Source organism: Acomys russatus, chromosome 5, assembly GCF_903995435.1.
Source record: "Acomys russatus chromosome 5, mAcoRus1.1, whole genome shotgun sequence".
In the NCBI taxonomy this organism is placed as follows: domain Eukaryota; kingdom Metazoa; phylum Chordata; class Mammalia; order Rodentia; family Muridae; genus Acomys; species Acomys russatus.
Genome location: NC_067141.1, coordinates 618,132 through 635,177, shown reverse-complemented (window position 1 = coordinate 635,177; position 17,046 = coordinate 618,132). Strand labels below are relative to the sequence as shown.

The 17,046-nt window shown below is 43.9% G+C and overlaps 1 protein-coding gene across 1 annotated transcript in view; it reads left to right on the top strand.

Annotated features, from left to right (window-relative positions):
• Dnah3 (dynein axonemal heavy chain 3) overlaps positions 1 to 17,046 on the top strand; it is a 170,208-nt gene that overhangs the window by 11,007 nt on the left and 142,155 nt on the right. Inside the window, 11 exon segments of the mRNA XM_051145144.1 lie at positions 349 to 523; positions 1,457 to 1,646; positions 3,535 to 3,730; positions 7,585 to 7,710; positions 8,508 to 8,703; positions 10,354 to 10,533; positions 12,064 to 12,200; positions 13,902 to 14,007; positions 14,191 to 14,369; positions 14,631 to 14,815; positions 15,957 to 16,080. Of these exon segments, the coding sequence (XP_051001101.1) occupies positions 349 to 523; positions 1,457 to 1,646; positions 3,535 to 3,730; positions 7,585 to 7,710; positions 8,508 to 8,703; positions 10,354 to 10,533; positions 12,064 to 12,200; positions 13,902 to 14,007; positions 14,191 to 14,369; positions 14,631 to 14,815; positions 15,957 to 16,080 (1,794 nt within the window).

Below are 17,046 nucleotides of genomic sequence, written 5' to 3'. Positions count from 1 at the left end.
TGTCATAGAATAGAGGAGATTGGACTAAAGCAAGATGCTGTCTGGTCTCATTCAAGGCATAGTCTCCGTCTTCTTGGCTTCAAGCATTGGCACATCCCTAGTAGTTTATTTCCCCCACCAATCTTTCAAGGTCCTCTATAAAACTAAGTTAATGGACTGAGTAAAGCCGGTATTTACGGCATGTGCGTTGTTACACATCTCGGCCATCTGAAGTGTGTATGTTAGGTGTCACTAGGTGGCACAAAAGGAGAAGAGCTTCCCTTGCAATCCTCAGATCGAAAACGTAGAGCTGACAAAATACAGAGCCTCCGTGGGAGCCCTAAGAGCTAAGCTGTATCAACTTTCTAGGATGCCGTTGGCCTGCAAACACTCCTCCTCCTTGCCCATGAAGGATGACGAGGACTCATGGCTGGCCCACCCAGGAAGCAGACCCATGAGTCCAGAGCAGCAGATGGATGTGATGCTGCAACAGGAGATGGAAATAGAAAGTAAAGAGAAAAAACCAACTGAGTTAGACCTGGAGGTACTTTCCTATTTTGCCCCTCCCTCCTCGCCCTCAGCTTGATAAATAGTATCTTGGCATCTGAGTGATTCTAAGCAGTGAATGGCAGAGTCACCTGGGAAGTGTTAAAAGTATAGTGAACCCCAAACTCCACCACAGACCACTAAATGAGGATTTGGATGTGTGTATGTTTGTTTTCTCTATTTGATGGGGAGAGGCATGTGGAGGTGCAGATCATAGAAACTGATGCTCTTTGTTATTTTGTTGTCCTTTTCTTTTCTTTTCTTTTTTTTTCTTTTTTTTTTTTTTTTTTTTTTTTTTTTTTGAGACAGGGTTTCTCTGTGTAGCCTTGGCTGTCCTGGACTCACTCTGTAGACCAGGCCAGCCTAGAACTCACAGAGATTCTCCTGCCTCTGCCTCCCCGAAGGCTGGGATTACAGGTGTGTGCCACCGCGACTGGCTAGAAACTGGTACGTTTGAGTCCCTAGCATATAGTTTGCGAAGTAGCAGCCCATGATGGGTGGCCAGATTTTTGCAGGACAAGACAGAGCACTCAGCTAAATCTGAATTTCAGATAAACAATGAAGATGATCTTTTGTGTGAGCAAGCCAACTGTGTTCTGTATTTTTTCTGGTGATGGCTCCAACTTAAGCAGAACAGATACGGATGTGTTTTGAAAATGGGGGCAATTTCTCCTGAGGTAGAGCTCCATATTCTCTAAGGAAAATTAAAATACTCAGAGCTGATCAGTTCTCCTCTTCTTCAGTGAGAAGACCCTGCCCATGCATGACCTGGTCCCTTGCAATGCGTGTGAAGTGACCGGCCTCAAGTGTAAAAGGCATGCATAGCTGCTGTGTGAATGGGACCCATGGCTGCTTGGCTAGTGGGTGGAGCAAGTGGGCACAGCTGCTCAGTCACAACCATTTTCCCATTTTTTTTCTTTGTTTATGGAAGAGATATTACTACTATTTGACCAACGGCATCCGCAAAGACATGATTGCCCCCGAGGACGAGGAGGTGATGATGCGAATTTACAAGCTGATTCCCAAGGTCCTGCTGACAACTCCAGCCCTTGAACCCCTTCAAGTCAAGCTTAGGTCTGAGAAGGAAAGTGACTATTACTTTAGCCTCATGAAAAGCATCGGTAAGGTGGGGCTTAAGCAGGCCAGGGGCTCCTATATGGAGGGCAATTTATTTCGTCGGTGTGTCAGTCCGCTTTGTTGTTGCCGTGATGAGCCAGAAAAATCCGTTCAAAGCAGGAATGGTTCACTTTGTCTCATGGTTTCAGAGGTTGGGGACACGATCAGTGGCCCCTATTGCTATATTCTGTGATAGAGCAGACTATCACACGGCAGGGGCATGTGGTGCCACAGAGCTGCTCACCTCATCCCATGCAGAGAGCAGAGAGAGGAGAAAGCATGTGTGTGCTAACGGGCTTCTTCCTTTGGACTTTGTTCTATCGAGGCTTCCATCCTATTAAATGGTCTCTATCTGCATCCAAGGCAGGTCTTCCTTTCTCAGCTACTGGCTCACATGCCAGTCACCTCTGGAAACATCCTCACAGACACGCCCAGGAGCGTACCATACTAATCTTCCAGGAATCATTCAGTCCAATCAAGCTGACAATCAAAATCAACCATCACATGGCCAATTTATCAATACCCACCCTGATTCTACTGAACTCACCCCAAAATATCATGTGATCTTTTTAATGCGAATGTCTCCCCATCCTAGGCACCATCTCTATTGTTTACCTTTGAACTAACCGTCTTCAAATAGGCATGCTTGTGGCTTGGAGGTCTTGTGAAAAAGCAGGCTCTGATTTAGTCACTGTACATATGGGGTAAAGCCCAAGATTCATGACTGACAAGCTTCATGGGACTTGGATATGATAGACACAGACATTACACTGTAGGTACCCAAACTTCAAAATGTAGCTAAAGAGCTGCCCCTTCTCCTGTTTTTGTCGATTCCCCTCCACTGTCCCTTCATCTCTGCCTTCCTGGCACCTCTGCTTTCAGCTCATCCTGCTTTACACGTCCTGCTCTGCCCTTGCTTCTCTGCTGTTATCCTTTCATATCTGAAGCTTTGGGCTTCTTTTTAGACCATTAACTTTTGGATATTGATGTGCGTATCACTTCTTCTTGCTCCTCTCCATCCTGAGCCTGGTACCTTGTACATATAACAGGTCACATTGGGGAACATTTAATGACAGGGGATATGCGAGAGAAGGGGGAGGGTGGGCTGTTATTTTTTATGCATCATTATTACACCCTTAGCAAAATGTCTAGCTATTTCTGTTTCCTTAACTGTCTAACAAGTCAGTGCAATGGTTGTCTGTTGTTCCACAGAACACATTTCTAGGAATAAGCATATAAGGCCTTTTGCTTCTAACTCCAACTTGCTTCTCCAGCCATCAACCATCAGCATCACCACTTGTACCTGATGTTCCTGCCAAAGCATAGCTCCCAGCTCCTTGAGCAGACTGACATGTTACCTCTCTACATAACATCCCCCTAACGCCAGCACTCTTCCTTTAATAAACTTATATTCATTATTCACGGTGCAACGTAATTGTGACCCAGCAAAGATTTCATCAATCTTTCTTCCCTATCAAAATGCATCTAATGTCTGAATTTCCATTTATAAGTATCTGGTACTGCTTACTGTATTGATTTATATTTGTGTGTAAATTATCTTAGCTAGAGAAGTCAATTAGTCACTAATGGAGTACCAGCAAACACTAATGCACTGTCACAAGAAAAGTAGGACTCATCCTCAGAATCTATTACTCTACACTGTGAGGTCACACTCCTTCCAGTGAAGTCTCTTCAGAAAGAAAAAAACATATGCCAACAGAATATACTTCCCCAATTTAGTGACACCTAATGGAGTGCCCCAGACCTGGCCAATGAGGAGGCGTTTCCGGCTATAAATGGGCAGAGACTCATTTCCATTTTGAGTGTTCAAAGCTAGGAGCACAAGGTGTTTAAAGATGGTGCCTGATAGGATATTCTCTTTCTTCATTCTAGTGGATTACATCCTCATGGACCCAATGGAGAAGGGAAGGCTGTTCATCGAGAGCATCCCTCGCCTGTTTCCTCACAGAGTGATCCGGGCCCCTGTGCCCTGGCACAACGCCTACCTGAGCGCCAAGAAGTGGAATGAGGAACATTTGCACACGGTGAACCCCATGATGTACAACCTCAAAGAACTGTGGTTTTCAGAGTAAGGCATGGCCCCTGGCCCTTTGCTTTCCTTTCTTTATTGTTCAGCATGTAAGTGAACCGCTTCAGTATGGCACAGCGAGAGCCGCTCTTGCTCTGTAGCAGAGTTGGTCCAACCAAGACCCTAGACAGAAAATGTGAGAGCCCATCTGCAGGTATAAGAATCCCTTTGCATTCCCAACATACATTCTCCCTGCCTGTACGCCCTGGAGCATGGTGGGTAAGAGCATACACTTTGAACCATTCAGTTCAAATCTTAGCTCTGCTTTGTAGGCAGATGGGTGTGCTACCTCCCATCTTTGGCCCTTGCTTCCTTGGTCTCAAAGTTTGAAATAAGAATTCCTACTTCATAGGGATATTAAGAGGAGGAGGTAACTCAGCATATGCAAGTACTTAGCACCTGATAAAACTGAAGTACCCAAGAGGAGTTGATTCATTACCTCATTGTAGCACTTGTCACCCCAAAGAACAGTTCTTTTGCTTGCTTATCTGCCTCTCCTTTCCTTTTTTTTTTTTTTCCCCCTTTTTTCTTGTTTTTCCTTAGTGGAGTTCAGTTGGCAAGCTATGATCTGCCAGCTGGATTTATCAATAATTATATTCACTCCAAGAATTTTAGGAATCCAGATGAGATGGAGAGAGACCCTTTTTTTTCCTTTCAAATTTCAAAACTTGAGATACACAGTTGACTCTTGTATACAGAGATTGTTTCTAGGGCTCTGGATATTATGGTCCATTAATTCTCAAGCCCCTTATATAAAAACACTCTGATATTTTCATAAAGTCAAATACTTTCCCAGGTACTAAAAATCAATCATAGCAATCATACCGTCTAGCACAATGGAAGTACGATGTAAGCAATTGTTACCAGGGACTGTTTAAGAAATAATTTCAAGAATAAAGTCTGTACCTGTTCAGTACAAAAGCAGTTTTTCCCCCAGAATATTTCTCACACACTGTTGGTTGAATCAATGCATGCAGTACCCACAGATATGAAAGACCAAATGGAAAACTCACTGTATTAGGTACGGTTCTGCTGCTGTGATAGATACCGAGACTAAAAGCAACTCAAGGAAGAAAGAATGTATCTGGGCTTGTGGTTCCAGGGTGATGGGGTTTATCATGGCAGTGAAGACCAGGCAGCAATCAAGGAAAGCATGGCAGCCGGATCAGGATCACATTTCACCCACACACAGGGAACAGAGGGAAGAGTGAGTCGGGTAAGGCTAGAAACCGCCAACGCCTGTCCCCAGTGACTGTCTTACTTAGGGTTTCTATTGCTGAGATGAAACCCTGTGAACCAAAGCAACATGGGGAAAAAAGGGTTTATTCCGCTTACACCTCCACATCACTGTTCATCCTGGAAGGAAGTCAGCACAGGAACTCAAATGGGACAGGATCCTGGAGACAGGAGCTTAGACAGAGGCCATGGAGGGTGCTGCTTACTGGCTTGTTCCCCATGGTTGTGTCAGCCTGCTTTCTTGTAGAACCTGGACCACTATCCCAGAGATGGCACCACCCACAATGGCCTGGGCCTTCCCGTAGCAATAACTAATTAAGAAAATGCCCTACAGCTGGATCTTATGGAAGATCATCTTAATTGAGGCTCCCTCCTCTCAGACGACTTTACCTTATGCTAAGTTGACATAAAACTATCCAGCACAGTGACATATTTCCTCCAACAGTGCCGCGCCGCCTCAGTATTCCGTGTCATCCCCAAACACTGCCAGCAAGTAGAGAGCAAGGGTTCAACTACATGAACCTTCAGAGGACGTTCTCATTCAAATCACACTTACTCCTTTAAAGTGCACCGGTAGTAGTTTTTAGGTTCTTCACAAGCTTGTGCCACCCTTACCACTACCTAATTAAAGGATATTTTTGTCATTCACACCCAATCCACCCCTTCTGTCACCCCCTGCCCCTGCAACCACTAATCGTCTTTGTCTTGGTAGATCTGCAGATTCTGGGTGTGTGATAGACACTGAATCATATAATGTATGGTCTTTTGTGTCTGGTTTCTAAATTAAATGCACTGTTCTCAACATCTACTCAGAGAGAGGCAAATGTCAATAACAGCATTTCTTTTTATAACAGAATAATAATCTGTACTTCGGCTATACTATATTTTGTTTATCCATTCTCTTAGTTATTCTGGGGGAGGGGAGAGAATGTGATTTTTTTATAAGGGGCTCCTCAAGAAAGGGTACACATCCGATGGGAAAGGTCACTGAAAGGTCAGGCTAATGAGTCATTTCAGCTCATTAGAAACATCAGGAGCACAAAGTCAACAAGGGAAAAAATGTGTTAAGGAAATTACACAGTGGTAATTCAACTTTAGAACTTCTAAGAGGAGAAAACTAGCCTAAGATGTCGTCATGATTGGTAAAGTTTGTGGATTTGGGGACTGTATGAGATTGGTCTGAGGGAAATGTAGAGAATCCAGTCCCACCAATGAGAGCAGTTTGATGGGATCAATTAAAGATGAGCGGTGTGGAGACTCAAGCCCTGCCAGTGTTGGGTCTCTGTATGGAGAGTGAGGTCCTTGGGTTCCACCCTTCCCTAGAAGTGCTTTGCATTCCTTTGCACACAGTGAAGGCTAAATGCACTACCTCAACCTAAGGGACCATAGGCAGTGACATTTTAGAAGGAAGTGTCTGATGAATCATTAAGACAAGATGATGACCTTGAGAGGCAAGTACTGGGGTGTGATGGGGAAAGATGTGGGTTGAATAGTAACAGACAATCACGACTTAAAAGATCAATTTATGGAATGATGGATGCTGGAAAGAGAAATAATGGACCTTGTGGGGTGTGACAAGTGACAGAGCATCCATGGATCCAGTGAAATGGGAGGGGAGAAAGGAGCAATGTAGTAAGGATGAGGAGTCATCCATTCATTCAGCAAATATTCAGAGTATCTGCATGGTGGAAGTACAGACATGGAAGGGGCGCATGGTGAACCTGCCCATGGGGTGAGCAGTATGGGTCGAAAGCAAAGTACAACCTAACTCATCAGAAATCCTAGGCAGCCAGGCTGGAAAGATGGCTTAGTCAGCAAAGTACACACCCAGCTCCTATGTAAAAAGCCAGGATGAAGGCACATGCTTGTAATGCTAGGAATAGGGAGGTAGAGACAGGAAGCCCCCTGATGCTTGCTGGCAGCCAATCTAGCCTATTTGGTAAGTTCCAGGCCAATAAAAGACCCTGTCTTTAAAAAAGCAAGATACTATCCATGGAAAGACAGCCAAGATTGACCTTTGGTTTACACACACACACACACACACACACACACACACACACACACACACACACACACACACACTGTGTGTATGAAGGATATATAGAGAGGGGGAGAAGGAGAGGAGAAGAGGGAAGAGAGGAAAAAGAGAGTTCCAGAGCATTTCATCAAAGCCACTGTGAATGAAGCTTTAGGTTTAACTGCCTCCGAGGCTGTACCAGAGAAGAATCAGAAGTGATCTATAAACATGGAGGTTCTGTTTCTTCCCACATGTTCCTCAACCCCAGGGCACACCATTCACACAGAACAAACTGTGAATGGTACCCTCTGTCATTGTCCCATGCAGTGACACTGGACAGCTGTGCTCTTGGTTAACCAATGCCAATGTTTTATTTTGGAGGGCAAAAATAATGGAGGGATGGGGGGGCTTTTCATTAATTTCTGCTGTTCTCTACCCACCCCAGCCATCCTCTAAACTCCTTGAAACTGCCCAGCATCCCTAGTTTCAAGAGGTGCTATTCTAGCTTAAAAATTCAAAATGTGAGAACAAGCGTCCTTTGAACTTGCCCCACAGGATGGATTAGGCTTTCACCATGGCGTTGCTTTCTCCCTTTTGGCAGATTTAAAGACCTCAGATTTGTTCGAACAGCGGACTTACTGGCTGGAAAGCTGCCCCTGCTGCCTAATGAGTACCAGGAGGTGATAAAGAAGCACTGCCTGGAAGCGCGTCAGATTCTTCTCAACAAGTCAGTATCTCCCGCAGAACTGGTCTACCATCCAGTGTTGTGGACATTGAAACCTCCCCAGACTGAGAGCTGATTCCCGCCCCCCCCTCCCGGAATGACATGAGGCTTATTGACTTCCTATGATACCTTCTTGTCCTGTCCCTGTCACGTACCTACCCTTTAGCAACTCCATATCCCTCTGCCCTCTCTACCCCTCACTCCCACATTCCCTCTGCCTTTTCAGAACCATGCTTTGTCGAGACACCACTCTCATTTGTTTCTTCCTTGTGATCCCTTCAGTCTTGGTGCTATGAGACAAACGCAGTGAAATGACTTGTACTGAGACGACCCAAAATGAAATAGCCTCAAGGTCTAAAGTTAGGGACTTTTCAGACATTGAGCAACTTCTTTTCCTTTAGCAAATGCATACAGGACTATATCCTGAGCCATAGAAATTACCAAGTCAATTTAGGCTGTCTTTCGCTGTAACAAATACCAGAGAAAATCACCTTTGGAAAGAAAAGACTTTAGCTCCTGCTCTCTCTCAGAGGTTGCTGTCCATCATGATGGGTTGGGTCTGTGAGAGCCATACAGCCCACAAAACAGTGGCCAGGAAGCAGAGAGGGAGAGTGTGCTGGAGGCTTCCTCTTGCTCAGTTAGCTGAGCTGCTTAGTTCAGCCTGTGGGGCTGTGTTGCCTACATCCTTCCCCTTCAGTTAATTCTCCCTGGAAGCAGTCACACCCACGTATGCTCTAGAAACCTCCTAGGTTCAGAGAGCTCAGAAAGGCGCTTACTTGGCTGTTCTCCTGTCTCTGTAGGTGGATCCCCACCTGTGCCCAGCTTTTCATATCACTGAAGGAGCACTGGGTCCACTTCGCTCCCAAGAGCGACTACGATTCCTCTCGAATCATCGAGGAATATTTTGCTTCTGTTGCCTCCTTCATGTCACTCCAGCTCAGAGAGATGGTCACTAAGTCCCTCCAGGACCTCGTTGCCTTCTTCATGATACACAAGGTATGTAGAGGAGTCCATACCCAGCCTCCTGAGGGAGGACAGCATGGTTAGAGTTCATGTATGTCCTCAGCAGGGAGCCAGGCCAGAAGGTGACAGGCTGAATTGAGCACACATTACTGACTATTACCTGATCTTTTTTAAATGCACACCAAACTTTTCTCATTCCATTACCCACTACTAAGTTGACTTAAAAAAAAATCTCCTCTGGAAATTTTCTTAAGAAAATTAAAGAATGATTACACAAGATGGAATATGCATGTCTCTTAGTGCAGGGAAAGGCTACTTATTTTCTTCTCTAGTGCAAAAATGGAGTTGAAGCCATTTGCTCTCCACCTTTGTCTTAACAATTAGGAGATGTTGAGCACATTTTGTAGCTGGTCATGGTTTGTTCTTTGGTCTGTGAGAGGGAACCTCCAAGAAGGAAAGGCTTAGTTGGGTCTAGTTAACTGCTTTGTAAAACTGCTTCAGTAAAGAAGAGATAAAAGTGTAATGCACAAAGCCCTGGTTTTCAAAGCATTATAATGCTTCCCTGGATTTAGGCAGCATAAGGATCAAGGGAGAATGTTTGAAATCTCTTGCTGTATACGTATTTCACCTTTAAAAGTATAGTGAACATTTTTAAATTCCCTGATTATAAAAAGATAAAATTCTAAGTGTTTTCCCGAATAAAGTAAAAGCAGTGGCTTGTGCCTTTTATCCTGGAACTCAGGAAGTAGAGGCACAGAGAAGTAGACCTCTGTTAGTTGCTCAAGACATAAAAGCCAGTGCTGCTTAATTTGGGCTGCAATGATACTCTGAGAGGACCACCCCATAGCAACCATGGTGTGCATCTACTTTGTGAGGCAGACAGGGAAAAAAGCAAAACAAAATATAAAAGTGTTTACTCCATCCTATGTGTGGGATGAAATCTCCAAAATTTCTCACAGAGAGAAATAACATATTTACTTGGAAAAAAATCAGAAATTTGTAAGTGTTTAATACACTTCCAATCTTTCCTTAGATGCTCTAAAAAGCTCTCAAGGCAACTACTTAGACAAGTCTTTACAGCTGCCCTATGAGGACCGCACCAAGCACTGTAGTGTATGGAAGGGATCTTGTTGTGCTTGGTTTCACAAAGGCTCATGGGTATCTCCTCATCAATCTTTCCATGGTGGGGAAGTTGACATTTTGACTGAAATGCACCATGTGCTCAAGGACGTTGCTATTTACAGTGCACAGACAACTATTCATTCTTTTCATTCTTTTGGATTTAGTCGATGTGTTTTTATTAAACACCTACTAGGTATTAATGACTGTTTTAGATATTTTTGAAACAGACATAAAACATAGATCCTGCCCTCAAGTTTAGAGCAGACAAGGGAAGCGAAGAGTGCAAGTTCTAAGAGAAAGATAAAATAAGTTGAAAGAAGTAGAAATATGGAAATTCACAAGTGAAGGAATCACGGAGACTTCTGAAAGATGGGGTTCATTTTGAAGGACAGGAAGGATTTGGAAACTAAGAGTACAGGAGGTGCTGACTAAGCTGTCCTGTGGAAAGGCCTTGGGGACTAGAGAAGACATAAGATCCCGACATGCTGACATCCTGTCTTGGTGCTCAGTGAGCACTGTGGATGGAGAACGGTACCCTGATATATCTTGTGTCTTCTAAAGGATGGAAACGATTTTAAGGAGCCTTACCAGGAGATGGAGTTCTTTATACCTCAACTAATCACAATTAATCTTGAAGTGGATGAACCCATTATTGTCTTCAACCCAACTTTTGATGACTGCTGGGAATTAATAAAGAATTCCTTCTTGGAAATTATTAAGAATTCTGATGGGATCCCCAAGGTATAGTATTTGTCTAATTAGTCATTTATATGTGTTTCTTACTGAAAAATCAAGTGGCTAGTTGCACAATCACAGTCCATGTGGTATTCAGTTAGGCAGTTTCACTTTGGGATCCATCCTCAATTCACCTCCTTGTTCTCAGAATGATTTTCTAGGTCTCTCCTATGTCCCTCCTAATTTTCTGCCTCAGAAGTTACAGATCATTCCCAAGGTATCCAACATGGGTTAAAAATTCATTGCAGATGAAGTGGCACAAAATTGCCAATAATTTTTGCAAAATATATTTCTCGTTTTGTTTTGAGGTTCCATGGGTTTGTTTGCCACTGTACGGTTGTAGGGAGAGAAGAGGCCCCCTCAGTTCCTGGCTCAAGCTCTTCCATTTTCTTTCCAGGGTGGAATTACAAATAAGCTTTGTCTACTAGGCAAGATGTCCACATGACCTAACATCTTTCCAATTGCCTTTGGGTGGCCAGTGTGACAAGAGGGCCCATGTCTAGGGAAGAAACCTATGCGATCTCTCTCTCTCTCTTTCTCTCTCTCTCTCTCTCTCTCTCTCTCTCTCTCTCTTTCTCTCTCTCTCTCTCTCTCTCTATCTCTCTCTCTCATACACACACACACACAACCACACACACACACAACCACATACACACACACACACAAAACCACACACACACACATACTTGAAGGTGAGTTTAATGTTGAGGAGGTAGCTTTCTCAGTAAGGTGTTTCTCAAACAAGCCTCAGGACCTAAATGCAACCACTGGCAGCCATGTGCAGGCAGGTGCGATGCCAGGTGCCTACAATCCTGGTACTGGATAGATGAGACAGGACTGGGACTTGCTGGCCATCTGGACTGGAAGAATCACTAAGCTCTAGATTCAGTGAGGGACCTTGTCTCAAAAAGGAAGATGGAGAATAACGAGGAATGCTCATAATTTCAACCACTGGCCTCCACACACACAGGCATGCACCACACTCGGAAAAATGCAATGGAGTTGGATATAATGGGAAAGGGGACACACACACACACACACACACACACACACACACACACACACACACACACATGCACTCATGAGTACATAATAGCATACACATGAACACACATAAACATTTACACATGATCATTCCCTTATGGTATATATACTCACCTAGAACTGCTCATTACATAGTCATTTAATTGCAAGAATGCTGAATGCCAAGCAGAAGATCAAATCATGAACACTAAACACAGAAATCTACACTCCTTGGGGGCCCAGGGTTCTTTTAGATCGTGACACTTGAAAGAAGCAGAGGTTGAAAGAACAACCCAGAAGTGGGGGGGGGGGGAGGGGAGAAAGGGGCAAGGAGGAGGTAGAGAGGATGGCAGGGTGTTTCTAGCACAAGCCAAGAGGAGGCAAAGTAAAAGCACAAGTGTTCACATCCCTGAAAGTGAGGCCACTGCAAGGGCCTGAGTCTGATGCCTGTGCTTTCTTGCATCTGTGCAACTGTGTGACAACGCCCCAGAGTGACTGACATGTGCTCCTCAGGTGGAGTCCATCCTCTTCCCAGAGCTGAAAGGCTATAGCCTGATCCTTGGAACTGTTGATCCTGAAGAGAACCTTGTTTCCGATTTTGTGAATCAGACTTTTGAGGTGTTTAAGAAAAATCAAGTTGGACCTCACAAGTAAGTTCATTTTGTCCTGGTTTTATAATTGAGTTGGCTATAAAGTGTTTAGCATTGGCTCTTGGCTATCTTCAAGGAACCCTTGTCCCCATACACCTGAGACACACATGTAACAGCAATAGCCAGTGCTCACCTGCGTCTGACTTGATCCTCTTTATGAACAGAAGAGTGTAGTAGGAAAGGGAAGCCAGAACTCAAATTCAGGCACAGATCCTGCTCTGTCCTCAGAAGGCCACAGGGCCAGATATAGGTCGATGTTTCTGGAATTTAGAAATATAATATTTCCCAAGATCTGAGGCAACAAACTCATGTTTCTGTTGTGAAATCTGTAAATGTATTTCAGGTATTTTGTTTGTTTGTTTTTGAGTCAGGTTCTCACTATGTAGCTCAACCTGACCCCAGAATCATGGCCTTCTTGCCTCAGCCTCCCAAGTAACGGGATTGCAGGTGTGCACCACCACACAGAGAGAAATCCACAAGTGGTCTCAGGCAATATCTCACATCAGTTTAAGGCACCTTTCAACACTGACTGCTTCCCCTAAACGCATCTTCAGGTTGGAAGTCACACCCTAAACTACTGATCACTCACAGTTTGCTACCATATGAATTGGATGCAAATGTATTGTCACATCTTCAGTGGAAAGAATTCTATGTTGTGGGGCCAGGACTGCCCTGTGTATGGTGGGATGTATAACAGAATCCCCAGCTGTCCCCATGGAAATGCCAGAAGGAACCACCCCACTGTGACGACTGAAAGTGTTTCTGGATATGGCCAAAGCCCTCCTGCAGGGCAAAATCACTTCTGTTTGAGAACATCATTTCATCTGTATAAAAATGAGTCTCATGGAAGCCCCCCTTCTGTACATTTTATTTGGGAGCTTCCCTGTGTAAGACATGGGTCTTATACATTTGCTTCTTTCTAGACTGAGAGAAACACCAGTGGCTTCTCCTCAGTCTCAGAGTGTCTGTGGGTTGGCCTGTCTCTTGGAAGTGTACCTTGGGGTTCCACCAAGTCACTCTGTACACTTACTCAGTACCGCCCATGTTAATGCAAACCTATTTTAAGTCAATCCATCCTAGATGTATCCTCCAACTGGGAGAAAATTATCCAACCATTCCTATATGTGACCTGAAAACAGAGGAACCTATTTTCATATGCCATAGATTACTTGATTCCAAATTTTCATCTTAAAACTAGGCACAGAATTTTAGGGTTAGAAGGAAGGCACAAATTTGCCAATAATTTTTGACAAAATATATTTCTCATTTTGGTTGGAGGTTCCATGGGTCTGTTTGCCACTGTAGGACTGTAGGGAGAGAAGAAAGCCCTTCCTTTCCTGGCTTGAGCTCTTAAATTTATTCTAACTCAGCATAGTATTAATTGTTCTACATATTTTACTATAGTCAAAGTTTATCATAATGTTTATAAAATGTAGTTTATTATAGCCCCTTAAAACCAAAATACAACACTGGTCTTAAAACAAAACACACAGTTAAATATTTTCTCTAAATTTGTGCAGCAAGGAAGTCACAAAATTGGTATCAGAAGCTAAAATCCTGAATCTCCAGTTATGTTTTCATTGCTCCTTCTTGGTTTGAGTTCTTGTTTTAAATGCTGTTATCTATGTCAGTGGTCCCCTTGACTATCTAACTTATTGGCCTGTGTTTGTGTGCTTTGTTGTATGTTCTTGAAAACGGAAGATACTTAGATGTATACAAAAAGTATGGCGACTTGCTGGATAACATGGCAGAGCAAGGCATCACTGAGTTCCTAAAGGAAAACCATGAGATTGAGGACTTTGTGATGGTAGGAGACTCCACTTAGAGTGCTGTGTCCTGGTAACATGTGCTATAGCCAATTCATTGGGGGATCAATGTATTGTTATGAGCAATAAGCTTGGTACTGGACCAGGCTTGACCTAGAGGGAGGCTGGGGGCAATGGGTAGAGCTCACCCAACTATTGAACTATAACTGTGCTTCTTTCTATAGAGTATCAATAGAATAAAAAAGAGGCGAAATGAAATTGCATCCATGCACATCACTGTGCCTTTGGCCATGTTCTGTCTTGATGCCTTGTCTCTAAATCATGATCTCTGTGAGCGAGCTCAAAACCTTAAAGACCGTCTGATTCAGTATCAAGTGGATGTAAACCGGGACACCAATAACAGGTATAAAAATTCTGAGGAAAGAACCATGCTGTGGAGGTGGCTTAGTGGTTAAGCACTTGCCAAACAAATGTGAAGACTGGAGTTTGGGTCCTCAGCCAGCTGGGTGTGCTACTTGTATTTTCAGCCTGGGAAGGCAGAGAAGCAATGGAATATGATTTCCTACATCAACCTCAGGCTTCTATGTTAATGCAAACCCAGATGTGCACATGATGGTGGTGGTGGTGGGGGGGGCGGGAATCATGATCATTTCTTTCTCCGTAGCATTTGTAATCAGTACAGCTCCATCGCTGACAAAGTCAGTGAGATCCCTGCCAACACCTCGGAGCTTGTGGCCCTCATCGAATTCTTAAGGAAATCCAGTGATGTCACTGTGTTCAAACTAAGGAGGCAACTTAGAGATGCAAGTGAACGGCTTGAGTTCCTGATGGATTATGCAGATTTGCCCCGTAAGTCTATGTATGCCGTACGTGTGCATGTGCATGCTTGTGTTTGCATATAAAAGATTACAATGTGCTGAATTCATATTTTAGGAATAAAAACTTGGGAGAAAGTAGGTTCATAGCAATCCCACTAGCTATCGGGAAAGCTGCTTTCCAAATGCCCCATGTCTTAGAGGCACTAATTCACACTCTTATACCCAAGAATCCTGAATCACCCAAAGGGAATCTTGTTGGACAAAAAGAAGACACACCTAGAGGCCTGACCTGTTATTCTTAGTGTCCTGTATTGGCATCTAACACCTTATGTTCATGAGCAGTTATGTCAAAATCCATAATCTTTTGATAAGCTGATAGTCTCATTTGTCTTTACTACAGTTCTGTTTCTGTGGACTTTAAAAAGAAAAAATTATTCAAGGCCCTTGAGGCTCCTTAAAGGCTTTCTTGCATCAAGTTGGAGTTTTGAAATAAGGACTAGATAAAGGAAAAATACTTGTTCTTCACAAATCGTTTCCCAGATAAAAACACCTATGAACTACATGGTCCAAGCTATGTTATTTAGGGAGCATTGAAAGAGACTGGAAATGCACAATGATTGCCTAAGCAGTCATGCATAAGCTCAGAACTGTGCCATTAACTACATGGAGACATGCTAGACTCTCGGCGGATCTCAGTGGGCCTCCCAAGACCACAAGGACATCTTCAATGGCCAAAGATAAAATGGATATTATGGCATTGAAACTCTTGCTGCCATTATTGAAGATAAGATGAGGTGGTGAGAGGTATAGGAGGGCAACTCCATCCTACACTTCTAACTTTTCTCAGAAGCCAATCAGGCAGAGTGGTTAGGACTCAGCCTCTGGGGTTGGTTGGGCTTTGAGTTGAAGTCCACCATTGAGCAGTGCAACCTTGACCTTGTGGCTTCACTGCTTTGGTTCCCGTTTGTAAAAGTAAGGATAATAATGCTGTCTGCGTACTAGCATGGTTTCTTGTAAACATCCAGTGAACACTGGTTCTCTAGCATTTCATCCACAGGAATCCATTTGTTTCCTACCACCCCTCATAAGTGGGACTTCCGACGACCCTTTACCTGCTGAGTTGATTCCCCACATCCTGAACAGCACCCTACAGCAGACTCTCTGTTTTACAGAAGAGGATATCAAACTGAACAGCACCCTGTTCCTCTGGCCTGACCAGATAGAAGATGTCTTTGAAAACAGCCGAAATCTGCTCCTTAACAAGAGGGATCAGGCAGAGATGGACCTAATTAAAAGGTACAGGGAGAGCCTGGGGTCACTCTGGGCACAAGGCCAGGCTTTCTAAACAACCACCCAGTCTGGAGATTTCTGGTTCTTTCTAGAGCCCCTCTCCATGCCCCACGGTGTGTGGGCAATGTTGAAGTCAGAAGGAAATGAGGACTGTTCTCCCTAAGCTGCTTCACGCAGCAAACCCCTCCTTCCTGGTTCAAACAATGGGAATTTGGTGGTGCACAGAGAGAAAGTCAAAAATGGTGGCTTGTTATAACAGTGGTTGGTACAGGGAGAGAAAGGCAAAAACAGTGATAAGAGTGGACGTGTCAGCCTTACACTCGAGACTGGGGGCTGTGAGATAACAGGATAGGGAGAAGAAAGGCTTGCCAGGAGCCTGAGCCACGGTCTGTCCTGCAGCTGCTCCTGCTCAGTGCTAATGCAGCTGTAAAATGTGTGTTCCTTCATCACATGTCATAGGGACTCGTGGACTTTTACTATGCCATGTACTCTACTTGATACATGGGTGTGTATTTGGCTATGAAATTAATACCTTAACATAGAGAAATACAGAAAAACTTAAGAGAAAGCATATTTTTCTACCTAAAGCCTTGTCCCTACCTAACTAGATTCTGTCTTCCAGATCCTAAAACTTAGCTTGCTGGGCAGACTAATTTCTTTTTAAGTTCGTAGATTATGTTCCAATGCAATTTAGATTTTCAGAACAACTGAGCAACCAATACAAGGGATTTCAGTATATCCCCACATGCACATATATGTGGCATCCCCAGGCCTGTGCACTTAAGGCTAACCAAAAAGCAAAGCCAGGTGATAGTCAGGTGAAGAAATCCAAGCTGTTTTGTCGTTTCTTTGAGCTTCACCTCTGTCATCTAAAAAGCAGGATGCATTAGGGTCTACTTCACCATGCAGAAGGGATGAGATGAGATGTATTGGTTGTACTGCGTCATATCAGGTGCAGCCAAAACTGCATGC